The sequence below is a fragment of the Syngnathoides biaculeatus genome, chromosome 9 (genome assembly GCF_019802595.1).
Source record: "Syngnathoides biaculeatus isolate LvHL_M chromosome 9, ASM1980259v1, whole genome shotgun sequence".
Taxonomy (NCBI): Eukaryota; Metazoa; Chordata; class Actinopteri; order Syngnathiformes; family Syngnathidae; genus Syngnathoides; species Syngnathoides biaculeatus.
Genome location: NC_084648.1, coordinates 10,367,500 through 10,394,102, shown reverse-complemented (window position 1 = coordinate 10,394,102; position 26,603 = coordinate 10,367,500). Strand labels below are relative to the sequence as shown.

At 41.8% G+C, this 26,603-nt stretch overlaps 2 protein-coding genes across 2 annotated transcripts in view; both read right to left on the bottom strand.

The window, feature by feature from the left end:
- Positions 1 to 1,832: 1,832 nt before the first annotated feature.
- pdia2 (protein disulfide isomerase family A, member 2) lies at positions 1,833 to 13,773 on the bottom strand. The gene is made up of 13 exons (XM_061829662.1): positions 13,727 to 13,773; positions 13,588 to 13,650; positions 7,027 to 7,288; positions 5,744 to 5,950; positions 4,858 to 4,991; positions 4,653 to 4,790; positions 4,390 to 4,506; positions 4,180 to 4,305; positions 3,532 to 3,723; positions 3,328 to 3,448; positions 3,043 to 3,221; positions 2,030 to 2,143; positions 1,833 to 1,951 (listed from the first exon to the last, which is right to left on the bottom strand). The coding sequence occupies exons 2-13, from the start codon at positions 13,591 to 13,593 to the stop codon at positions 1,892 to 1,894; spliced, it is 1,656 nt and encodes a 551-aa protein (XP_061685646.1). The 5' UTR covers positions 13,594 to 13,650; positions 13,727 to 13,773; the 3' UTR covers positions 1,833 to 1,891.
- Positions 13,774 to 14,397: 624 nt separating this feature from the next.
- The window catches only part of tmem131l (transmembrane 131 like), a 32,640-nt gene continuing 20,434 nt past the window's right edge, over positions 14,398 to 26,603 (bottom strand). Inside the window, exons 18-34 of the mRNA XM_061829661.1 lie at positions 26,421 to 26,530; positions 26,208 to 26,277; positions 26,006 to 26,139; positions 25,539 to 25,681; positions 25,263 to 25,452; positions 23,281 to 23,466; positions 21,139 to 21,288; positions 20,505 to 21,048; positions 19,457 to 19,587; positions 19,194 to 19,363; positions 17,889 to 18,080; positions 16,670 to 16,748; positions 16,482 to 16,579; positions 16,268 to 16,406; positions 16,035 to 16,105; positions 15,771 to 15,907; positions 14,398 to 14,980 (exon numbers count right to left, since the gene is read on the bottom strand). Coding sequence (XP_061685645.1) covers positions 14,648 to 14,980; positions 15,771 to 15,907; positions 16,035 to 16,105; positions 16,268 to 16,406; positions 16,482 to 16,579; positions 16,670 to 16,748; positions 17,889 to 18,080; positions 19,194 to 19,363; positions 19,457 to 19,587; positions 20,505 to 21,048; positions 21,139 to 21,288; positions 23,281 to 23,466; positions 25,263 to 25,452; positions 25,539 to 25,681; positions 26,006 to 26,139; positions 26,208 to 26,277; positions 26,421 to 26,530 — 2,877 coding nt within the window. The 3' untranslated portion in view covers positions 14,398 to 14,647. The remainder of the gene's footprint in view (positions 14,981 to 15,770; positions 15,908 to 16,034; positions 16,106 to 16,267; positions 16,407 to 16,481; positions 16,580 to 16,669; positions 16,749 to 17,888; positions 18,081 to 19,193; positions 19,364 to 19,456; positions 19,588 to 20,504; positions 21,049 to 21,138; positions 21,289 to 23,280; positions 23,467 to 25,262; positions 25,453 to 25,538; positions 25,682 to 26,005; positions 26,140 to 26,207; positions 26,278 to 26,420; positions 26,531 to 26,603) is intronic.

Here is a 26,603-nt window from a genome sequence, read left to right as displayed (position 1 = left end):
AGGGTGTACCTTGCCCCTTGCCCGACGATAGCTGGATTAGGCTCCAGCACTCATGGTACCCTTGTGAGGTTAAGTGGTCCAAATAATAGATGGATGGTACTTGAGACTTTTTGGTGTATGCTGTTTTGCAAAACTTCAACTTGGCAAAAAGAGCCAAATGAATGTTTATTTTTTTGAAAACGATTACTTGATATCCCATTAATACCTTGTATCAAATCTAGCACAACCAGGAAGTCATTTGTTTGCCATTCTCGCACCAATAAATCACTTCAAAACAAACATCTGTCAATAAATAGTTTTTTTTTTGTACTGCCAGTCATGACCTTGTAAAAGAAACGGCTCTTGTGTAAGGATCCCCAACCCTAGCGACAAGGCTACTTGCCAATTCTTGTGCGCGTAAACAACGTCTCTTTATTTCTGACGTTCTTTCGCCTGAAGAAAATTCTCAAAAGCTATAAAAGATCCACCAGGTCACAGATCACAGATTGGGATTTAATCAGAATCAAAATCAGCTTTAATGGCCAAGCTCAGTGCTCGGTGCTGCCCTGGTACGACATTCAGACTAAAGGTCAAGGAGCATAGCAACAAGAACAAAGAACAAGATACATTTCGGTTTATGTTATGGGATGTTATGTTAAGAGCGACAGTCTAACATTGGCGGAACGAAGAAACTAATTAAGCGGAACCGCATCTCGACAAACATTAACGTCACGTCGCAGAGCAGCCTGTCGGACCCGTTGCCTCTGGAATGCCAAATATTTGCACACGCCACAAACTTCTCGCCTGTGCTGCTGAGTGACGATCATATAAGATAACATTTTTAGTGAGGATGTTCTGGCACTCAAGTCGCTGGAAGTCGTGCAAAGAAAAAGCAAGGAAACGATGTATGCGAGATGAACACGTTGTCTCTAGGCTCAGAGTTGCAAAGACAGCTACAAGATGGCCGCTCCTGGTCCAGCCGGCAGCCTGGATTTTGCTTCCTTGTCCGCCCCAAGTTCTGCATTGCTTCTGGAGCGGTTTCTTCATCAGCCTCAAGGCCCAAATTTGTCTCCATGTCGATGTCAACCCAAGATTCTGGAGGTGTCTCCTCATCAGTCCAAGCTACTGGATCGATCTCCTGGTCTTGACAAGGTTCTGGATCTATCTCAGTGTCTGCACTACTACCTGGCTCGTCTTCCTCATCAGACAAAATTTCCTGGAAGTGTCTCCTCATTAGTCAGAAGCCCCCAAATCTGTCCCCCGAGTCCACCCCAAGTCCTGGCTCCATCCTTTTAATTCTTGAGGAAGATTTTTCCAGAATATTTTGAACTGCAAATTGTTGCACAGTCCACACACAAATCAACCAGCTCACTCACGCCTATAATAGTACAATGATGTCAGTTATCAAATTGAAATATGGTGTTTCTCTTTTCATAAATGTAAAAAAAAGGATGTTATGGGATCAAATTTTGATTGTAAATATCTTGCAAAATCAAATAAAAACCCTTTGATGAATAAAGAAGTCCTAAAACAGTGAATACATTATGAGTAAATACAAGAAATAATAATGCTGAAACAGATAAATAAATTAATGGGCATTTATGTAAATATTTCACATTTAAGTTAATGTATTAGAAATATTATGCAATACATTAATCATCTTTTTAATTACCTCTGTATTTATTTAACTTTGGGACAAACACCACTTTATAATCATGACCTGAATTTTTATCGGCATTTATTTCGAAGTTTATTTTTTTCTTCTGTTCAGTCCCGTTTCACATGTATTTTGAAAACCAAATTTTCATTTGTGGTTTAGAGTTTTTAGAGAAATTAAAGGTAAAGTTCACAACGCCTTCAGTTTTTTGTCCCTGAAAGGAATTTTATTGCGTTAAAAATGTGAAAAATGCCATCACAGCTCATCTTTATGAGCCGTCGTGTTTTCCGCCTTCTCCAAAAACTCGCCAGTTTCCTGCAAAGCATCAGAAAATGGATTCATTATCATCACGGAGAGGAAAATGAATTTCGGGCTGTGCATGCGAGAACTGACTGCTTGGTTGTCGCTGTCGTCCTCGTTGTCATCGTCGTCCTCGGGCAAAACGCCGCCGTTATCCAGAAACTTCGACAATGTCTCCAGATCTCGCTTCCCCGTATACTCCACCACCTGCAGGACAAGCGAAGAACCACAAAAGAAGAAAGAGCGTGTCTATGTGACTGAGTAGTTGTAACACGTGTAGTAACACGATACATACACATCAATTACATTTACTTTGGATAAATTGTACCATTGAACCAGAGTCGTTTCAACTCACCGCAAGTCTTACGTTTAAAGAATCGACACTAATGCCGTTCTGATAATAGGGATCGCTGCTCGTGACTTTTATTTATCAATTATCGCGTACATGATCGATTTTCAGACTTCGCCTTTGCTTTCCACGTCACTGTGGCAATCTGATTCACCGACAGCGTCATCAGACTCTAATTCACCAATCAGGCGGCACAAAGCAGTTACAGCAGCACACGCAAACTCTCCGTGGGCCAATCAAAAACAGACTTTGCTTTTGTTTACTTAACAAATTCTGGGGGAAAAAAAAAAAAACACTGACACACTTTCAAGTCTTGTTTCTGGACAAACGTGAATATTTCATCATTTAATAAACATCTTGGAGTAAGTTGCAGATGTTTTAATTGTTGTCTTGCCAATTTTTTTCCACTCTTACTACAATACGTATTGGAAGGACTACTTTTTAATTTTACTCGAGTCATACTATAATAAAGTAACAGCACTTTTACTTGAGTACAGTATTTGGCTACTCTAGCCACCTCTGTCAGGAAGTGAAAGTGGCGTCACCCCAACCTAACATCAACGTGTTTTATGAGAGAAATTGCAGTACCCGGCAATCATAATAAATGTGTACGTATGTATGAGTGTGTACGTGACTAAAACTGGTTTGACTGCCCCACATAAACATGAATGTGTGTGTGAGTGAAATTGATATAGCACATGCGCAATTATGAATTAAATCCCTGTCGAGTACCCGAGGGAAATGTATGTGTCGTTACCTCCTTTCCACCCGCCGGGAAGTATTTGAGTGTGGGGAACCCGGTGATGGCGACCGCCTCCAACTCGTTGGCGGTGGAATCCATCTTGGCGATGACGATGTCGTCGCGCTCGGCGTATTTTTGGCCCAGCTGGTCCCAGATGGGGGCCAATTGCTTGCAGTGGCCACACCACGGAGCATCTGCAAATGCATTTCCTTTGTTCACCTTTTTAAATGTGTTTGCAACAATAACGTAGGCATGATCAGCGGTATTCTTGCTTTGACGTCATTTTTTTTTTAAACTCACAAAACTCCACAAAGACATTCTTGGTTGGATCCAGAGCAATCGACTCAAAATTCTTCCCCACTAGGACTTTCACAGCCGTTTTATCCCAGTCCTCGGGCACGTCTTGAGTGCGATAGTAATGCTATATTACAAAAAAAATACATTACAATTATTATTACAAGATAATAACATTTTAATAAATATTGCTGTATTTGTGTGTGTTACCTTGGCCGTACCATCCAGAACCTGCTGACACAATGGCGGCAGGGCAGTCGCGAGGTCCGCCGAGTCAACTTTGAACTTCTTCCCCGTGTCCATGTTGATGATGCGAGCTGTGGGCGCGTCGGCCGCCGACACGCCAAAAAAGTCGAGCACGAAGGACACCGCGGGCGACACATCGATCGTGATGAACAGCATCTGATGGCAAGCACACACACCCAAAAAAAAACAAAAAAAAACAACGGGATTTGCTGTTGTCTTTTCAGAAACATTCACACACATACTCCACATTTCTTTTCAAAGCGGGATTGATATAAAAATGCTTGCAATATCTCAACGTTATAACACTGGAACAAAATTTGCAATTTTGATTTGCTTTCGCGGCCGCATAAAATGAAGTAGTGGGCCGGATCTGGCCCCCGGGCCACCGGTTTGACACCCACGAGTTAGCGTAAGACTAAATTTGTTGAACCTGGGACGTCAGAACTGTGAGGCCAACGCCGCCTTCAACTGATCTAATTTACATATTTGTGTCAACATCAAAGGCCAAATCAGACTTTCCACCGATCGTAGCGCAAAACTTTTTGTTAGCCTCCGAGATAAAAGTCCAACTCCCTGCCGTACGCACACGTTTGGTCGATAATCGGCGCTTACCTTGCCCTTGTAGGCCTCGGCGAGTGGCCTGACTTGGTCCACCAGCGCCGTGTGGCTCGCCACGGTGGAGTTGATGAAGAGCAGGCAGTGAAGGCGAACACTGGAGCTGAAGATTTTATCTCCTGTCTACACAAACAACAACAATTATGTATCAGTGTGTATACAAATGTGTGTATATACATGCATTTGTGTGTATGTGTGTGTGTTTACCTCCTTGGTGAAGGGGATGATGAGCTCCAGGCTGTTTTCTTGGATGAACTTGGTCAGATTGCTTTTGTCCAGCTTGCCGTCGTCGGACAGGGCAAAGTCTGCTCTGCCGCTATCAAACTAAAAAAAAAAAAAAAAAAAAAAGCACATAAATTGCTAGATTGGGCGTCTGGAGAATTTTTTGTGGGTCTTCTGATGGGCACGCCTCCCAAATTTCACATTCCTGAAAAAAACAGCAATCATTCTGAGATGCGCTGGCGGTTTACCTTTTTGAAGAGCACCACCGCGTCGGATTTCAATTCATACTTCTGGAACACCTCCGGAGACGTCGTAATCCCGAACTCCGTGTCGGTCATGTCCATGACCAGTTCTGAGAACTCCTGAGCCGCGTCACTTTCCAGACTCTGGCCAAGAAGATAGACTATGAACATCGATCTATGCTTTGCAGACGAAAGGTCAAGAGGAACGCACCTTAAAAAATCCCACGACTGCGATGTTGTAGGTATCAACAAAGTGAGCAGCGGACTCTGGGGTGTCCAGGACCGACGCGCCAGGACCGGAGCGACGTTTCAACCACTTGATGATTCCCGTGACTGTCCGCTTACCTGCAAACAGTTTTGAGTGATAGAAATTTTAATATTTGATGCTTTTCAAAGACCTACGGAAATGGAGTTTAAAATGGATGTTTCAAAACAAAAAGCAAGCTTCCTGAGAATAATCAGACATTTATTTTGAAAGGTTTTTTTTTTTTTTGAGGGTCTACTCATGATAGACACGCCAGCGCAATTTATAAGTTGTGCAATCGAACTGGCTTTTTTTTTGGGGGGGGGGCAGAATTTTCAAACCATTAGGAACGGCGGTATGGCTGCTTCAAAACAAAATGGTAGAATTCTTGTTTCCCAGCATGGCTTCTTGTGACTTTTTCCGGGTGTTTTCATTAGGGACGTGCCAACCAAATTTGGCGCTGCTTATTAAAACTGGGTCTTGAGGCTGAATTAAAAAAATAAAATAAAATAAAAAAAGAAAGAAAAGAAAAGAAAAAATTGGGCTCCGTTTTCAAGTAGGGGAAAGCCCTCAAAATTTTATTCGTCCGGGAATAACAACATCAAATAAATAAAGCAAATTAAATCAAACTGTCAATACACAATTGGCTGCTAAAACAAACAAAAAAAACCCAAAACAAAGTCAACTTATATTAAAATCACCCCATGGCTGAAAAATCAATAAAAAGAAAGTGGTTGTTATCTTCTTATCTGTTATCTCTTTAAGGTTTGTGCCAGACGCTGTTGATCTTAGCTTCGAGCTATAACCGTTTTTTTTGGTTGTTGTTGTTATTGTTGTTTAATTTTTAAAGTACCAGTGAAGTCGACGGGTTGCTTTCGGTTGCCGTCCACAAAGAGCTTGAGGGTGGGGAAGCTGGCGATGGCGAACTCCTCGGCCAGCTCCTTCTCGTCAATGGCGTCCACTTTGGCCAGGCCGACGGCAGCCTCGTCTTTCTTCAGTTTGTGGGCCGCCTCGGCGAAAATGGGCTCCAGTTGCTTGCAGTGGCCGCACCACGGGGCGTCTACACACACACACACACACACACACACACACACACACACACACACACACGAGTTGGATACGGACGACATACTGAACTTTGCTCCGTGCCAACGTGGGAAAGTGGAAGTTGGACAACATCTGGACGGTGGTCCACTTTACACCCACGTGGGGAATTCAAGCCCCAAATCTATAAAAGTAGCCACCTAACCAAACAATAGCAGATGAAATATTTGCATTTCTATTCTTCTAGTCTAGAAGAATAATCCATGTTTATTCAGAAATAACTGGAACGTTATTTTACAAATAAAGATCTAGTTCTGATGCAATTTCCATTTCCATTGTGGTTCATTAAATATTTTAAGGAAATATGTGAATATATCCATCTCCATGTGCTCTGCGATTGGTTAGCAACTGTTTCAAGGTGATGACAGCTGGGATGAGCTCCAGCATTCCCATGACCTTCGTGAGCATAAGCGGCTCAGAAAATGGATGGATGGATATAACAATATATGTGATGTGATGTGTGTGTAGCTGTGTGTATCAAACAAAACAAAGAGTACATGGTAAAATATAAATAAAAAGAAAATGTTTTATTTTTATATAACATATAATATAATATAAAAATAAGATAAATTATATATTATATTATAACATATTGTCATTAATTTAAAATATTTTAAACCTAATTTAATTTTACAATATGTTCAGATGGAAATACATTGTAAGTTTTTAAAAATGCCTTAAAGGCAAATTAAAAAAATTGTAAATACTTTTATAATGCAAATTATGTATATCTACAATATATATATTTTTTAATGGAAATGTAATCATTTCTTTTCAAATTTAACATTATTAACTATGTAAAGAATGTAATTTTTTAACAAAGTAAAACATTCTTTAAAATATATATCCATTTAAAGATATATTGAAAATACTTGTTCTAAATTCATTTTTTTTAAACAAGTTTAAAAATGTAAAAAGTGTTTTGCAATTTAATAAATATTTGAAAAATAAAAAAATGTAAATACCATTGAGACTCAGAACATATGTCAACATTTTTTTTTTCTTTTTCGTTTTCGTGTGTTTGCTACTCACAAAATTCCACCAATAAAAACTTGGTCTGGTTGAGCGCCCCGGCGAAGTTGTTGGCATGGAGCACCATCACGTCGCTCTCCTCCTTTATGTCGCCGGTCTTCTCTTTCTCGTGCTGGCCTCCCCCGACCTCCCGGGCCTCCTTCTCGCTCTCTCCCGCGGCCGTTTGTGTCTCGGCGCCCTCGTCGCTGGCCCCAGCGTGGCAGCGGAAGGCGAGCAGCACCAGGCCCGTTACCAGTAGCGCTCGTGTCCTCATCTTCGCCAGCTGCGTGAAAGCCACACGTCACGTTTGTCCTCTCTTTTTTGAAATCCTCAAAGAGAGTGTGTGTCAGCATTCTACTGGCTTCACGCCTCAGCCAATCAGACGTGGAACCTGCAGGGCTCTTTTTGGTTTCCCGCCAATGAAAAGTTGCTCAGGATGAGCAAAACTGGTTCATCGGCTTTTGTTTTCCTTTCAAATAAGATTTTTACATATGGCCGCTGTCATTTGGCCTCCAGCTGTTTTTTGTTTTTTTTTTTCCAAACGGCTGCATTAAATGACAAGCTCGATTGGGGGGATTCTCAGCCTCATTTAACGCAAAACAGTGCCAATTCAAGATGTGGGCACTAACGAACTGCCACGTCCTTTTTTTCCATGGCAAATATTCTACACACTTTAGATTGAGCTGACCGAGACCCAGAATTCACCAGAAAGCGGCTGCTCCGAATCAAAATGGACGAAATCTGGTTCAATTTTTGCTTTTGGTTCCTTAAGACATTTTTGTCTTTCTTTCTATGACAGACATGGCCACCAAATTCTATGTCGATCTATGTGATTCGTGTCCAGGGGCATCCTCGGCCAGGAATGTGACCCCAAAATGTCTAAAACAATCACTTCCCGTTTCATTCCAGGCGTGGGTCCTTGAGACTTTTTTGAGGGTCCTTTAATGACAGATAAAGTGAAGAAAATAAGTATTTGAACACCCTGCTATATTGCAAGTTCTCCCACTTAGAAATCATGAAGGGGTCAGAAATTTTCGTGGTAGGCGCCTGTCCACTGTGAGAGAGATACAGCTGCAAATAAGTATCTGAACACCTGTCCTTCAGCTAGAATTCTGACACTCAAAGACCTGCTAGTCCGCCTTTAAAAGTCCACCTCCACTCCGTGTATCATCCTGAATCAGATGCACCCGTGTGAGGTCGTTAGCTGCATGAAGATACTTGTCCACCCCATACAATCAGTAAGACTCAAACTTGTAACAGGGCCAAGACCAAAGAGCTGTCCAAAGACACCAGAGACAAAATTGTACAATTCCACACGGCTGGAAAGGAGCTACGGAGAAATTGCCAAATTGCCTGAAAAAAGTTCCACTGTTGGAGCAATCGTTTGAAAATGGAAGAAGCTAAACATGACTGTCAATCTCAATCGGAGTGGAGCCCCAAGCAAGATATCCCCTCGTGGGGTCTCAATGATCCTTAGAAAGGTGAGGTATCACCCCAGGACTACACGACAGGACTTGGTCAGTGACCTGAAAAGAGCCGGGACCCCCGTTTCCAAGGTGACTGTTGGTAATACACGAAGACGTCATGATTTCAAATCACGCATGGCATGGATGGTTCCCCTGTTTAAACCAGCACATGTCAAGGCCCGTCTTAAGTTTGCCAGTGACCATTTGGATGATACAGAGGAGTCATGGGAGAAGGTTTTGTGGTCAGATGAGAGTAAACTCGAACTTTTTGCTCATAATTCCACTAACCGTGTTTGGAGGAAGACGAGTGATGAGTTACATCCCAAGAATACCATCCCTCCTGTGAAGTATGGGAGCGGTCGTATCATGCTTTGGGGGTGTTTTTCTGCACATGGGACAGGACGACTGCACTATATTAAGGAGAGGATGACCGTGGCCATGATTGTGAGATTTTGGGGAACAACCTCTTTCCCTCAGTCTGAGCACTGAAGATGGGTCGTGGCTGGGTCTTTCAACATGACAATGACCCGAAGCAGACAGCCAGGAAAACCAAGGAGGGACTCTGTAAGAAGCATATCAAGGTTCTGGCGCGGCCTAGCCAGTCTCCAGACCTAAACCAGATAGAAAAACAGCCCAGAAACCTGTCTGATCTAGAGAAGATCTGTGTGGAGGAGTGGGCCAAAATCCCCCCTGCAGTATGTGCAATCCGGAAATGTTTGACCTCTGTAATTGCAAACAAAGGCTACTGTGCCAAATATTAACATTAGTTTTCTCAGGTGTTCAAATACTTATTTGCAGCTGTATCACACTAACAAATCGTTAAAAATGTCTCTCACAGTGGACGTGCACCTGTGATGAAAATTTCAGACCCATCCATGATTTCTAAGTAGGAGAACTTGCAATATAGCAGGGTGTTCAAATACTTATTTTCTTCACTGTACATCCACCCAATTTACTATTAAATTGTGAAAGTTGCGTTGAGCACAGGTTTTTTTTCCCAAAACATCTGTTTTTCCAAATATTCCCCCAAAATATGTTTATGTCATGGACCCCAGAAACTTTCTTGCCTTGAGGCACAACACCAGTAATTTTTTTTTTCAATTTTTATTTAATCGACAAAAACATATTTAAATGTTGAGTTGTTTAAATTTATTTAAATCAGATTATACAGAAATGAGCTAATTGTTACATGTGAATGTACACGTTTATTTTGTGACAAACACTACATCTCAGCAATACAAATACAACAATATTGTTATATTTTTGCTGGGCTCCAGCTTCCGAGGCTGAGTAGTCTTACTTTATGTTCATTATAAAAGTTGTTTTTACACATTTATGAATGTTTTCTTGACAGACACACAACACTTTTATGACAGCGACGCTGATAAAACGTCACCAAGTAACCGTCGCCAAATTCTTTTTGTCACTGCAGGACGTCGCCGTCATCTGGGTTGGGGTCCCAGTTAGCCAGCAGGTCGCTAAAGTCCGGTTGGGAGTTTTCCAACGTTTGCAGGCCGTAGTTGGCATGGCTGTCCCGTGTCGGGGTGTCCCCACCTTTGGGGTTCGGGGGGTCCGGGGGGTCCGGCTCTGTCCAGAAACTGAGGGGCAGGTGCCTGACGTTCATGGGGCGGACTTGGCCTTTTCCACGGGACTCAAACAGTTCAGCCAGGGGGCCCAGCTCCGAGGAAGGGGGCCCCTCGGGCAAGGTTTCGGGGGTCCCCTCGGCCAACCTCAGCAGATCATCGTAATGCAGACGCTCCCCGGTGGGTCCGACGGAACCGATGCTCTTATCGTAGACGTCCCGAGCCTCCCGCCTGCCAAAGTAGCGGCGGACGTCGCGGCTGATGACGTCGGCGAACCTCAGCAGACGCTCGGTCACGTCCTGGGGGTCCGACGGCTGGGGGTCCGGACCTTCGTCCTCCTCCTCGTCATCCGTCGACCCCTTGTCCTCCTCCTCGTCCTCATCCTGTTCTTCCTCCTCTGGGGGAAAACAGGCCGGCAATGGCACCCGCATCAGGAAGTTTCGCACCATGCCCGTCGTCATCGTAGCGAGTGATGGGCGCTCCGTCAAAAATGGTGACGATATATATATACACCCACTTTTGTGTGTGCGTGTGTGTGTGTGATTGCGTGGGTGTGTTTAAATATTTGTGTTGGTCAAACAATCTTTGGTTTGCTTTAGCACCAGGCAACGGAAAAGGGGCTCAGCGCCTTAATGGACCCTCTGCGAAAGGCACCGCGGAAAGTTTGCGCGCGCACACGCAAACACACACACGCACACGTTTACATAGACACACATAGATAAACACGCGCAGGGTTATGAGGGTAGTTAAAGAATAAAAAGAGCGTAAAATCTAATTTCACGCCGTTTTGACTTCTAGAGGAGGGCGGACATGAGCCCGAGCACGTGCCCACAAAAGCAGTTTTTAAACAGTTAGAACAGTACGTGTGGAAAAAATAAGGAATTAATTTTGTTTTGTTTGTTCAATTTGATTTCAGGTCAACCGTCATGTAAAAAATACCCAACCCAAAACTAACAAGGTTTCAATTCAGTCAAGTTAAAGTTCTGTTAAATGCAATAACCTTATATTTTGACATATAACATTTCCGCATATTTATCAATTTTTATGATGTTATATAAAATGTTGTTATATTCTACCATATGTCGGAGAAAGTGCATGCGATGTTTAATAACTTTAAGCTGTACTTCAGTTATTAGAAATATGGTACACTGTATATGACGTTTACCATTGAAAATATTTTTTTGCCCCTTGGTCCGGTTTGCAAGGATTTGTGCCACCAACGAGCACAAAACAGACCCGAGAGTCGACCTGCGGCAAAGATAGAGTGAGGGATCTTGGTTATAGTGACACATTTTAAACAGAAAATTAAAAAATATATATATTTTAGATGAAGTTAAAACGCATCACTCAAAACGTGCCATCGTACTGTCTTTCCGGCTGAATAGAATGTTCAAATATTGTCCTATTTAAACATGTTGCAACATCATAATTATCGTAGCTACACTTCTTATTGATTTATTCAATGTTCATATATTGATCTATTTGTTAAGTTAGCACGATTTTTTTATTTAATAAAATGCTTTGATTTATTCAAGGTTCATTTATTGATGCGTTTTGGATAACTAGTGCATCTGTCTTTTAATTACTCAGATTTTTAAAGTGCCACTGTCATGTAATGCATGATTTTTAGTATGTTATTAATGAAAAAACGGCAGCCGGTATGGACCAATCCGTTTTTTCACCACAAAACATGATATTGAAGTATATGGCTTTTTGTCACTCCCGCCATGAAAATCATCTCGTGATCGGCTTGTCGCACCCGGGCCGCGGCTGAGTACACTGCATACTGTCATACTGATCCGCATATCATCTAAATATGGCTCGAAACGATGGGGTAATACTGCACCGGTCACTTCACTTGGTTGTGAGATGTTCTCTTGTTCGAAAAGAGGTTCCATGTCTGAAGGGGCGTGTCCCACAGTAGGTGGCACAGCGTGTTTTCAATGGCGAATGTCCCAGTGTGACATCACGGGCAGTAGGTGCAGCCAATATGGCGACCACTTGGATGTCGAATGAGACTTCCGCAACTTTGCGCATGGATGACACGGTCTCTCAGTTCATATTTATTTTTTCGTATAGACATTGAAGTGAATAATGTTATATGTATTTTTCATTAAAATATCTATTTTAGAATGTTTATAAGGATGACTCATGGGCTTTAAGTGACTATTAAGTGTCACTTTGTTGATACATTTCACACTTTAATGGATGATGCGACCCTTGTGAGGATAAACGGCTTGGAAATGAAAATGGGGAAAAAAATGCAATATTTTTGGACAGTTTAACATAAACAAATACTTTACTTTGTCATAAACCATAATTAGAGGGTCAACTCAATTCTGTTTATGAACGCGTGCATGTGTATGTGTGTATTTGTTGTTATCTGGACCCCCGCCTGGACAGCACGGCCATCAGTATCCTGGCTTCCGTGTTGACTTTAGGCCTCAAGATCAATAGCGGCAATATGTCCACACTCCACAGTCTGATCGCAAATTATACACGCTTTTAGCCACGCGAGCGCTATGTACACACACATGCACACACACATAAAAAAGAGATTAGGTTATTTTTTCCATCTCTTTTAAGACACGTTATGTTTTCTAATTTGGCACCTTCAACCTTAAACCTCAATTAATAGAATTTCTAGTAAGGTTATGTGATTTGTGACTCCCATGTGTGATAGGTGTAGGTCCCTACAACACTAGGAAAACATTGGTTTATGTGATGTATTATATGGTTTATGTCACCGAGCATTAAACGTTGCATCTTTAGGATAATTTAGTTAAGATCATGTGATTTATGTCCTCTCAAAAATGACTGTGTACAGCGATTTAGGGTCTGCACAACAATAAGAAAACGTAACAATCAGGTTAGTTTCAGACTTTTGCAGGATCAGTGAAAAAAAATTCAAAAAGTGATTAGCCACAATTCATTCATGATTTAATGAAGTGGTAATAACTTTTCTCATGCAGGGCCAGGTGGTAAAACAATTTCCCTAATTGTTCTTTGAAAAAATGTCATTAATAATCTTAGATAAATGTTATTTTGTTATTAGTCTCACAAATAATAGGCAAGTTCCACTTTAGTACCAGTTATAATCCCATGCACAGTAACATTATAAGAGTAAGGTGCATTTATTTGTGATGCTTATGTCATTGATATGTCGTTTATAATGTCATTTATGTCCCCATAATTTCAGTGTCTAAACAGGATTAAGTCCCCTGCAGACCTAGGAAAAGGTTTTCTGATTTGATGACAAATATGAACCATTCCATCTTTGGTAGCATTTTTTTAATATTGTGATTTATGACCACTTGATGTGTGTATTCAGATTTAGGCCCCACTAATATCAGGAGGCCACAGAATTTTTGTATGGTTCACATTTGAATCACTAATATTTTGTAGGTCCATTTTGGGTACCATCTAGTTTATGATATTTAGGTATGTTCCATTAATGTCCCCACAACACAGTAATGTGAGCGCGTCAAGTGATTGAGGTGCAGACAATCCAGGGATAGAGCACGATCACGAACCTGCATTCTCTCCAGTGGCCAGCAGAGGGAGTGATGACACCTTTAAACTCGTTGTACAGAAGTCTATGGGTAACAATTAAAAGCCGTCAGGACGACAGTATAAATCCATATAAAACTCAAATAAAGTAAAACCACTTACCATTTGAAGACGGCTGACAGACATCATGGAGACAGCAACAGGGAAGTTGACTGCATAATACTCCCACCTAATGGAATTTAATAGGTATTATGTCTGACTTATTTACAATTGGGTGAATTTTGCAAAAGATAAATGTAAATTCAATGATCTGATGGTGTAATTTTAAATATTTTTTTAAATATACAAACAGAAAATTAAATCCCCCCAAAGTATATTTTCTCTTTTTATTAACAGTTTAGTATTAATAGTAGTAATAATAAACTGGGGCTTGATACTGAGGTTAAATCAATGAAAAAAAGATTAACTACAACAGTTTTAAGACTTTCTGTCCTTTTGACATTTTTTCTTCAGACTTTTCCCTACTTTTTGTGCCTTTTTAAAATAATGAAATAGTCTAAAAATTCATATACAATTGTTTTACTTGAAAGTTCGTTTTGAACACCATAAGTGAGTAAAATAAAATGGAAAATAGGAAATAGATAAGACATATGTTTTCCACTTTTTTTTTTTTTTAGCTTTTTTTCAAGTATTCGTTGGAATTTTTTGCCAGTTTAAAAAATTTCAGATTTTGTCGTAATATTTCTGTGCCAATATTGTTTCTTTTCCCCCCCTGCAAGGTTAATTTTGGACTAAATGTGAAAATTGAAACATAATACCGTAATAAGTATGGGACATTGTTCAAGTACAAAACCTTGTTTTTAATTTTCTATGATCAAAACTGCAAAACATCTAGAAAAATATACAACAAATGTCCACAACGTTTGAAAATGGGAACATAAAAGAAAAAGGAATATTCACATTTTCCCCATTATTGATAAAAGAACATTCATTTTTTTTCCTTGGTGATATATATCCATGTTCTATATGTTTTTGCAATTATTGTGATGCATTTTTTCCTTATTGTTTTTCCTTTTATTTTTCTTAAACGTCACCGCAGTAACCCGAGTCGTTGGACAGCTGCGAGTTGGAGCTGCGGTTGGACGACGAGTTCCAGATGTCCAGGTTCATGTGCGGGCCGAACGGGTTGAAGCTGGAAAACGGGACGCCGCCCCCGACGACGCCGCACGCGGGCGCCTCCGCCGACTCCCGGGTAAAGGGCGTGTGCGGGGACGTTACGGGCGACGCTGGGGACATGGGCGCCGAGCGCTCGTGGTGCAGGTGGGCGTGGTGGTGGTAGGGGGCGCTCTGTGGTGTCCATATGGAGCCGAACAGGCTCGACATTGGCGACAGACTTCGCGTGCCTGAGAAGAAAGGCTGACAACAAATATTGTTACTCAAGGTGTGTCAAAAACAACATTGTCGTTACTGTTTGATTAGAATGAAATCCATGCTTACAAAATATTGTACTTTGCTGAGTTTACTATGTCATTTTTCATCTCTATGTAACCATTAGTTATTCAGGTGGGTGCCCAATGACCAAATATGGTCTTTTACATGTTTAAAAAAGTTGTATTGGTCTTGTCATCCATCCGTTCATTTTCTTCGCTGCTTATCCTCACGAGGGACGCGGGTAGTGCTAGAGGCTATCCCGGGGGTCAACGGGCAGGAGGCGGGGTACACCCTGAACTGGTTGCCAGCCAATCGCAGGGCACATAGAAAAAAGCAACCATTTGCACTCAAAATCACACCTAGGGGCAATTTAGAGTGTCCAATTAATGCTGCATGTTTTGGGGATGTGGGAGGAAACCGGAGAAAACCCACGCAGGCACGGGGAGAACATGCAAACTCCACACAGGCGGGGCCGGGATTGAACCCACGACCTCAGAGCTGTGAGGCCGACGCTTTACTTGCTTATGCACCGTGCTACCTAATTTGTGAAAAAATTGAGACATCTTTTTCAGGAAGGTTCTGTATGGAATATCAGTTTATGAACTGATTTGTTCATTTCTAAGTTTGGGGCCATTTTTTTTAAATTAGTTTCATATCACATTTTTGCCATTTAGTTTAATTTTGCAGCCTTGTTTAATTTTTTTCGCAAACAAAAGCCGTAGCATTAGATTCAGACGATAATAATAATAATAACGTTAATAATGAAGATTATCACCTTGGTTCCCACACAGGCCGCAGAGTCCCAAGTGGAGGGCGATTCTTGGGTATTTTGCTCGTTCCATCCGGCCTGACCCCCTGGGGGGACACGGTGGGCCTCCTGGTGGGGAAATCCCGCTGGAAATGCTGAATTTCCTGCAAGATGAGCGCACGCATGCACATCAGAATCAGCTTTATTGGCTCGCGCACACACAACTCAAATGAGAACGCTAATAATTTAAGGGTGTGCATAAAATGAAATATGAAGGTATGAGTCTTGTACCTATGTAGTTGCCTTCCTCACTGTAGGTGTAGGAATTACTGCAATGGTTGTTGGCACTTCTCCATGCAAACCTGCAGGAATAAAAATTATGATATACACACATACACACAGTACAGAATATTTGCCTGTGCTTCTGGAAAGTACTTTTCAGCACTGCACAAGCTCCACTAAATCACCCCAGAACTAAAAACACACACCAGGTCCCGCTAAAAGTTGCTAGGATGACGACGTACCCATTGTAGGGCCTGGGCGAGGCCGGCTGCTGGATGAAGCTGAGCGCTTCGGCAGCGGTGGTGTTGTACCGGAACTCGTTGGTGAGCGGGACCGAGGGTGGCGACCACGTCTCCTCTTGCAAGAACTGACCCGTTAGATCTGGAAGAGGAAAAAAATGTTTGTATAAAATGACTTTCACATGCAATATCTTATGGATCTTTTTTTTTTTTTTACCGATGTTCCGCTCCACCCCGGCGGTGACGGCGGCAAAGCTCGGAGCGAAACTGGACACCGCCGAATCGGGGCTTTGGCACTGGTCTTTGCGGTACGCACTGCTGGGCAGGACGCGGTGGTTAGAAATCGAAGGGAGGAAAAGCGTTCAGAGCGATTTCTCATGTGACGAGGAAAGAGACATAAATCACCTGAGGGGTTTGCAGTTGGCATTCGCCGTCTGGTATGGGTCTCGCTCAGCTGTGTATATGCTATAGTGTATGGGGTCCCCTAAAAAATTGAAAAAACCGTCATTCTCAAGCTTTATACACCACATTCTAAAAGATGTATTTTCTATGATGTTCTCTCTCTCTCTCTCTCTCTCTCTCTCTATATATATATATATATCTATATATATATATATATATATTATATATATATATATAATATATATATATATACACACACACACACACAACACACACACACACACCACACACACACACACACACACTTCCCCTCCTAGAGCCGTCACCTTATCGTGGTGGACGGGTTTGTGTGCCCCAATGATCCTAGGAACTAACTTGTCTGCGCCTTCCTGCCAGGAAGCAGAGTCTGGGAGTTCCTAAAGGCTCTGAATGTTGTGGACAGCCCCTTGTTGAACGTGCCTCTGCAACATCAAATGGACATCGGGGAAAGTGCCTCTGGATTGGCCAACTGGGGCAGTGGTCCCAGTTCTTAAGATGGGGGGGGGGCCGTAGTGTGTGTTCCAACGACATCGGGATCACACTCCTCAGCCTCGCTGCTAAGGTCTATTCAAGGGTTCTGGAGAGGAGAGTCTGTCTGGATGTTGATTCTCAGATTCAGGTTATTCAGTGTGGTTTTCATCGTGGAGGTGGAACAGTGGACCGGCTTTACGCCCTCGGCAGGATCCTCGGAGATCAATGGGAGTTCGCCCAACCAGTGTACATGTGTTTTGTGGACTTGGAGAAGGCGTTCCGACTGTGGAGTAGGGGGTCCTTCGGGAGTATGGGGTACTGAATTCTGATACACGCTGTTCGGTCCCTGTACGACCCGTGTGATGGTCTGAGCGCTCCCGATACTGAAAAGCTTTCTTGTGATTAACGCGCATGCACGTATATTTTGTAAACTTCCGGCCAGTCTGAAACGTCCCCATCCATGGTTCAATGTGTGCGTGAAACGGACAAGGAGGCTTCTTCTCACGGCTGCTCTGGAAAAGTACCCTGCTTGGAACATTAACTACACGGACACTGGCTGCCTTTCGTTTTTGGACCGGCTGGGATGCGTTTATGCGCAAACCGTCTGATTTAGTGAGGCGTGTTTATCAGCGTACGGCAAATGACTGGACGTGCCTATTAACCAAGCTAAAATGATAGCATAAGTATGAAGAGGACATGTTAGCGTTTGTACTTTTTCTGGATGAGGTAGCGCAGGCGTGTCTGGCTTCCTTGTCGCCCTCCAAGCTGCTGGCACTGCTCCAGCTGCCCCAGCTGCCCCTGCTGGCCCTCACGCTGCCCGACGAACTGCCCGAGTCCGAGCCGGACTCGCACGGGCGCCGCTCGGCAACGCACTTTCGCCGACTGCGGGCAGGACACACGCCTCCTGGGATCCAAACAAAACAGCTAGGAGGGTTGGAAATTAGCGCTGTCAAACAAGCATTTTTTTTTCTTTTTTAAATGAGATGAAGCAGATTCTTGTTTTGATTAATCACGTACAGTTGCGCTTCTCGAGCACAATCCGTTCCAGAAGCCCGGTTGAAAACTGAAAAGTTCGAAAACCAAAGTGCGTTTTCCCATTACAATGAATGGAAAAAGAAAGAATGCGTTCCAAGCCTAAAAAAAAAAATAGCTTTTTTAAAGCATTTTTTAACTTTTCCTGATACTAAACTGCAGAGTATAAATACATGTATAGTTTAAATACTTTATATAATTAAATCCTTGAAGAAATATATTTATTTTTTGCTTAAAATGTATGCTTTAGCTAGTATGCTAGGCTGGGAGTGCATTGCCGTATGTGTAGCGACTCGGCCCCCAGCCTTGTAAAACTTTTTTTTATTAACAAAAGTGCAGAATAACTTTAAACAAGCAATAATGAGGGGGGGGGGGGGGGGGAGAGAGACAGACAAATCGTTTTTATATTTGCACAAAAAGTACATAATTAGGGGTTAATATTGCTCAATTGGAAGAAAAAAAAAGTCACTGCCGGGACACATCCACGTGCAGAGGAGTGTGTGGGTCAACTGGTTGCGTCGCACGCGTCACGTCGTTTCCGCACAATAACAAATCGTCGTGGGTCGGCTGGTCGAGGCTTTCGAATAACGATTTTCATTCAAAAACCGATTTGTACGAAAATAGACACGTTCAAAAACCGAGGTTCCGCTGTATTTGCAAATAATCACAGGCTCCAAATACACCAGTTCATTGCTGAAAGATATGCAAATTAAGTCCTATTAACGTGACTTTTGAAGCTAAATTTGTCAAAGAGCACACCAGTCGGATTCTCCTCACTTATCTTTGCCGCACCCCATTTCAGATATCCATTCAAGGTTAAGTTAAAGGAGCATGAATGTGATCAAAATTAATTACTGTAAAATAATAAATGATTGTGATAATTTTGTGCGACTGAATATAAGTTAAAGCTTTAATTTTGGCAAACCTATTAGAAATTAGACGCCCGTGCCCGAATAAAAGAAAGCGTGAAGAAATCTTTGCCCACCGTTCTGTCTGACAGAAATATCAGAACGCTGTCCGAGTTTGGGCGGTTCTGCAGCCGGGACGTTGCCGCAGCGGTTCCTGTTGCGGGATGTAGGCAGGTTGTGGTCCGCGGCACTCCAGTCGGGCTCTCGATCCCTCTCTGGAAGCAGCGGAGCTTTCTGCTCTGGAGCACTAGAAGTGAGGGAGCAAATTATAACCAAGACATATAGATGGATTCGGAGGGGGCAAGATGAGTAGATGGCACAAAAGCATCTCATGCCCTACCTTGAGACGGTTTCCGTCTTCCTGCGACTTCTTTTTCCCTTATTATTAGTACTACTATTACTATTACTACTACTACTTCCTGTGTCTGCAATAGGTGCCTTCTTCTTCGGCCCTTTGCTGTCTTCCCTTAACTGCAGAGAGAAAACAACAACTTTGTATGAAACTGTACTGCAGCATTCTAAGTGTTGAATTCTCCATTGTAAATTATTTGCTAGATTTCTTCACTGTAATAGTTTTGTATATTTCCTTTATTCATTCATTCAAACACCATCAGTTTCACTTCTATTCTCATTAGGTTCAGGGGCATGCTGGAGCCTATCCCAGCTATCTTTGGGCGATGCTTATTTTTTTAACTAAATCAGTACAGACATTTCAGCTCCTCACACCTCCTCGGATAAGATGAAGAATGTATTATTGTCTAATGTCTAAATGTGTTTCTGCAACGTGTTAACATTAGCATTAACATGAAGGGTAGGTTATGTGGATGTTTTATATACACAATGTCTATTCCTAGTTTTATGTTTAGTTTTACAGTAAACCAACTGGCAGTGACATTAAACACCTTGCAGATTCATTGCTGATGAATTGGTCAATATTTGACAACGTGCTACTTATTGTGAAGTGAGTTGAGTTCATTACCACAATACAACGCTGGTGTCTCAAATTTGCACTCGCAAGTAAAAGACAGCATAAAAAAGGCTGAATATGACAGCTGATATCCTAAAAAACTTGTGATTTGGGTCACTCATATCTTGACAATATTCTTATTCTTGATATTTGTGCTTTTTCACCTAATTATGTTACTTTTTATTTAAAATTGTGGTGATTTTGCTTTTTGTTTGCTATTACTTTCATTTTCAAATTTTATTATAGTAAGAGAAAAATGTCTGTCAAAAGACTTTGTGCATCATTGCAGCGGCTTTTGTTATGAGTCCACAAATGTACTTAACGTTCTCACCTGTTCCACTCCAATGAGCAAATCCTCGCTCACTATAATTGTGAAAACTATTCAAACCTAAAGTACGAGAGGCGGAGGCAATGTGCCGACCTGTAGTTCGGCGCTGGCCGGCTGCTCGCAGTGCATCACGGCAGGTTCGTAGTGTCCGGCGTGACTCATCTCGACTGGTTTGCACAGCAGCAGGCCCGGTCTTGGTCCAGGACCAAGTGTGACATTTTGAGGGAAGCCAGCAGGAATTTCCACTGGAAATATAACTGCTGCTGGCACGCTATCTTCAACTTTAAAGTCCACTGGCGCCTTTTTAGCCATCTGGCTGATGAACGCCGGTTCATTGTTGTTGTTGCAGACGTCAGGGTCTGGAGTCAGAGGGGGTTCGGGTACCACTTCCTCATGCTCCTCGTGCTCTTCATCCATAGTCACGGACGCAGTAGTGACTGCGCTGGGCTTGTACTTGCTGTAGTACAGAGACACCTTGTGTTTCTTCTGAGGCTGTGACACAGCACTGGATGGGCTCTTCTTGGATGACTGAGGACGCTGAGCGGGGCTGTTTAAGAGCGCCGGGGATCCACGACCCTTCCCTTTGTCCGAGGTGTGGCAGGTGTCCACGTAGCTCTTACAGCTGCCCTTGGGTTTACTGAAAAAAAAAAAAACAACCAAAAAAAAAAAGACAAAAATCTAAGTATTTAAACATTTGATCTTCCTAAGCCGGAAAGAAAATTCCTACTTGACAGTGTTGGGTGTGATGTTGTTGATGGGGCCGTTATCCCGGGACAAGTTCGAGTTGTGGTTGCTCCGAATGGTGGGTATGGAAAACTCGTTGAGGATATATTGTGCCTGATGGAAAGCCATCAAGCACACACCAAACAGGGAGAAACTGCAAAGATTGAAATAAATAAATAAATAAAAAATAAAGAGAGAGAGAGAGACAAAATTGTTTAGCAATAGTTCAAAATCCAGAGTATTTTTACATTTCTCTAACCTCTGCAGTGTCTGTGCAGCTACCCGACTCCCAGCCAGGAAAAATAAATTCCTTAACAAATTATAGATATAGTGTTTTACAATAATACTTAACTATATTTATAATGTACCTTTGGAATTTTTAAAAAAGCGCAAGCAGAACTCGTGGCCAGATTGTACGCAGGCGGTACCTCTACCTGGGTTGGGAATCACAGGCGTATGGCCAACTTGATACATATTTAATGGTAGATACAGTACATAGATAGCAAATCCAGTAAAATTACATCTTAACAGATGGAACAATTTGATATGATTCAATTCAGTGTGGGAGGAATACAATTCTCAGTTTGAGTCAAAGAAAAGGCGATCGTTACCATTTGCACAAGTAGATGCTAATTAATTGTATTTATTAGCTTAACTTGACTTATTCCAATGCTATAAAAAGACATTTTTCTAACCTTATTTTCAATCATTATTATTATGATTATTGTTTAATGGCACTGTAAAAAAATGTTTTTTTTAATAGCAAATAAACAGATCACAACGATATATTTAAAAATTTATTTAGAAGATTTTCTCTTCACCAGCCATGGGGACTCTCAGACACCGTGCTATTCAAGCTAGGACCGTCACAGCACGCACGAAGTGCTTTTCTTTTGTGCTGACTTCACTGACTTGAACTTTTAAGTCGCGATGACAAGTTTAGTTCGACTGATGATTGTTGTGTCAGCGTTGGGATATACTTGGCTGTGTCTTTGAGGAAATTTCTTTTTTAGGGTCACAGAGTACCAATACTTAAACGTATAAGTGGACCGCAAGTATGTGAGAAGAAGCATTAGTTTGCTGAGTTACAGCCAATTGGAAATTCCTGAGATGTACCTACCTTTGCAATTTTGTCTACATGTTTACAACCTGCGGTGCAGATTTTGCCTCCGGCCCCGGTGTCTCCAGCGAGCTTGAGGTAAGGTACGTAATGCGATGTTACATTCAGTGTTTATGACTCATGTTGGAGCGCTACTTTGGTATCGCCGTGACCACAAATGTAGCTAAACTACTGAAAAGCTATTTGAAATATTGATGCTACCGAGAAATGTAGTTAAACTAGTAGCGTTGTTTATATCAACCAGTGCTGTGTTTGGCTGGAAGCTTAATGATACCTGTGGAGGAGTGTGAGATCGCTCATGCTTGTTTTATGAGAAAACCATATAGCCTCTGGCAACAGATTCCTAGCCTTGTGATATCTGGTCCACATCCCTACAAACTATGTATCGAAAGAATCCTTGCAGATTTGTCATTGTTTCACAGACACACCAGACTCAAGGTCGCACCAGCCACTTTAGTAGCACTGGGGTTTGTCATCTAATTTATGTCATATTTGGCTCAGTTCTCTGACTTTCACTATATTGCAGATATCACCTAAACTTTGACACTTTCACATTCAATCAATACATTTTATACTATACAGTATATACACCATACTTAAAAACTTGGGTTTTTATATTATTATTTGTCCTGTCTTTTGTAGCGCCGCAGACTTTTGAGTATCTTGATTACAGTTCTCTGTATGGGTTACACATTGAGGAATTGACAACAAAAGCACCTTGTACTTTGATAACGGTGTCTGCTACCGATAGGATTGTATCTCTTGGTTTTATTAACCGATCCGGTCGCACTGGTTTATCATTCCCTAATTTATAACTACCACACCGAGTTGAAAAAAAAAAAGAGAGCCTCTTTAAAAGTACTGTATCACACTCCTATTTACGTACGCATCTCTCATGCAGTGAATGAGTTTTAATCAGCATTGTGTTGTCATGAGTAGTGGAATTTTTTTTTCAACAAAACACCAAAAAAGTTACAAATTCCAGGTTTAAAGGTAAAGTAAATGACAACAGTTATGGGTACTGACCAGGTGAAGATGAGCGTGACCACCCAGAAAGATTCCTCCCAGCTGGGGCCCGGCACAACCTGGGCACAGAGGGGCAACATGTGGTGGGGCAGCGTCACGTTGAGGGTGAACGGAAAGGCGGTGCCTCGTGACGTGACCAGCACCAGGTCACGGATCACCCAGGACGAGGTGAAGTCCGGTGTGAACCTGGAGGGTGGATCGATAAAAAACTGTTTTGTTGTGCGTTTCACATTTGGTTCTGCTTGTGAAGACTATTTAGTGATCCAGCCAACGTGAAAACCAGAGTACGGCTGAGTGATTGACTGATCTTAACGATTAAATTGTTTACTTATCTGATTTTTTTTTTAATGCAACTTCCGTGGTTCAAAAGTTTTCCAGCTTAAGTTCACTGCTTATAATAACACAATGGGTACAGACAGGAAGTAGTATATGATAACATATGAAATCTTAGTGATGTGGTCCCTTTGATTAGCAACTGTTACTCAAAATTCCTGCTTAGACAATATGGGTGGAATAATGTTCACACTGTTTTCTGTATTTTAAAAAAGCAGCCTGAAGGAAGACAATCACAGTGCAAATTTAGCAGAATATTGACATGGTGCCCTTTACACATTAAAAAAAAAAAGATGTATCCACATTGTACACATTTGACATTTTGTTGAGGTTGCCTTACTTTACATTTACATATGAATCAACAGTGTCATAGGGTGATGATGGCTAATCTTATAACATTGAATTGTAGTTAAATGTTAATTTATATAAGACCCTGTAAAGTGAAATGAGATCTTTGTTACAAAATCCATTATATTTTTAAAGATAATTGCTAAGAATGTGAAAAGACTACAGTACGTAGTACTACATAGTGGAGATATCAACAAATTTTCAACATTTCAGTTCTCCAGGCAAAAACTATGCCGATTGCACTTCTGAGTCAGGCATGACGCCCATCCCATCCCCCACTATATAAAAACTCAACAGTTGAGCAGAGTGTGTTTTCCCACGACACTTAAGAGTGGGGACAAGAGCTTGATTTTTCAAGATGTTGAGGCCTCATTTCATAAACTGTATTTGGGAATTTTTAAAATTTGGCAGTTGTTAAAAACCCTTCTCTGACCTGAGTAAAATTTAGAAGACTTTCAATTTCACTTACCAAGGAGTTTAAGGATCCGATTTACAGACGTATTTTGAAAAAAGGGACATTTCCGAATGGGAATCGCTAAGTTTCACATTATCTGTAAAGCAAAATATATCTCCATTATTTCTGTGGATGTTGATGCAGGTTAATGCTGGAAAAAAATGTTTCAAAGTTAATTTGGTATCTGAAGAAATAAAGTAAATCTCAGAATGAAACCAAAACAAAACTTGGCAGTCATTTGATTTTTTGGGTTAAACAAAGAGAGGGTTATTTCTGTGAAAGAAAACCTGAGATTTCATTTTAAGGCAATTTCACCCAGGCCTATCCCAAAAAATAACTACCATAATTCCTGGCCTACAGAGTGTACCTGGTTATAAGCCTCACTGAGTACATTTGGAAAGGAAATACCATTTGGTACATACACGGGCCGGAGCCATGTAAAAGCCGCAAGTGCCCACATTGAAACACTAGATATTTACAAAGAAAGACAGTCCACAGAGAGTTGAACGGTAGGGCCAACACGCTAATGCCACGCTAACAGGGCCGGTAAAAAAAAAAAAAAAAAAAAAACATACCGGTAAAAATCACTGAGACACGGCAGTAATACGCTAGCGCAGCACTAACAGGCCCGGACCAGTAAAAGTCACTTCCTTGGCACATATATTAAACTGGTCTCACTCTTATGTTTTCTACTCGAGTGCCCCCTTGTGGCCGTTATAAAAAATGCACAAATTAGCCGGATCACCGAAAAAAACGCCGGGTTGAAAGTGTGTGAAAAAAGTCGCGGCTTAAAGGCCGGAAATTACAGTGAGTAAAAGTAACTGAACCCACAGCCACTACAACTTACGCTACTGTGATTTCGGAAGAGGCGTTTTGGTCGAGGCTGAAGGAGCGACACTGCAGCACCTCGAAACCAAAGCCCTGACACTTGTAACCGTTGACGTTCATGGATGTGACTGTGAGTGGCAGCTCGCCGGCATTCTCCACTTTGAAGCTCTTGCGGATGGCGAAGAGCGGCTTGTTACTGCCCCGCAGGCCTGGCAAACATTTGATGAAGTGGTACCATCATTCATTTGTTAATAGGTTTTTATGATTTAAAAAAAAAGTATATTTTAGCCCTTACCATCTCTGCACTCCATCAGCGTGGACTGAGGGACGTTGAAGCGCAGAGAGGCCCCCGGACCGGGCAGTTTGCCCCCAACCCTGAGCAGCTCTTTGGCCCCATGGCCCCTCACTGTTACCATGTCAAACACAGTCAGGTTGTTCCTGAAAATGTACAGAAACATGTGCGCACACAAACAGACGGACACACAGTTACTTAAATCCCACTCAAGTGAACCATTGAAAGTGAACAAAATATAACAGTTCAAACCAAAATGGCTAACTTCATGTGTCTTTTTAGTTATGGCTTTTTGATTTTTTTTTTTTGTGGGTCCATTGTGTAAAACATGCTCACCAAATGTCATTTTGCTAAGAGAAACTGACAGGGCATAATTATTTGGTTTCCTAGGGTGGGCGGGTAAATGAAAATTACAGGCTACCTTGGGACACATTACTTAGGGAGCTGAATTTTTCAAAACTCCCGTTTACCTGATGATGAGGATAGTGGTGGTGGGTTTGTGTTCGGATGGGTTGAACATGACAGCAACCTCCCGGGACTCCCAGGGCTGCAGCAACAGGCGCAGGACCCCTTCACCCCTCGAGGGCTCCAGGTCCTTGCTCACCTGAATAAGCACACAGGGAGTTGTCAACCGAGGATAAAAAAAAATAATTTCATTTTATTTAACCTCACCTTAGGGGGTGCGTCCAAAAGAGAGAACTCAGCAGTGCTGATGTTGATGGCCACGGGGCTTATATTAAACCTGCAAAACAAAGGTGTAACCAAAAGGAAAAGAGAACTGTGAAAACAACTGCAAAGCTGAGAGAAGAATGCAAATATGGAAAACAAATATACACGTATATAAAATAAAAATCAAAACCAAAACTAAATGATCATCTATTATACCATTTAGTGAGAAGATCCAGAGCCCCAAGAGGTGAAGGATAAAGGGAAATAATCTGGATTTCCACAGAAACCACAGATGAGGAAGGGTTCTGAAGCAACAAAGTTTTCACCTAAAACACAAAGACAGATTCATTTTTTCAGTATTTTGCGTTTTAAGCTTGCGGTGTCAATGGTGACCGTTTT

Coding starts and splice junctions, on each gene's coding strand:
- pdia2 (XM_061829662.1), bottom strand. Junction 4,507..4,652: donor CGGTGGTGCTCTTCAAAAAG/GTAAACCGCCAG, acceptor TTTTTTTTTTAG/TTTGATAGCGGCAGAGCAGA. Junction 3,724..4,179: donor CCGAGGCCTACAAGGGCAAG/GTAAGCGCCGAT, acceptor GCTTGCCATCAG/ATGCTGTTCATCACGATCGA.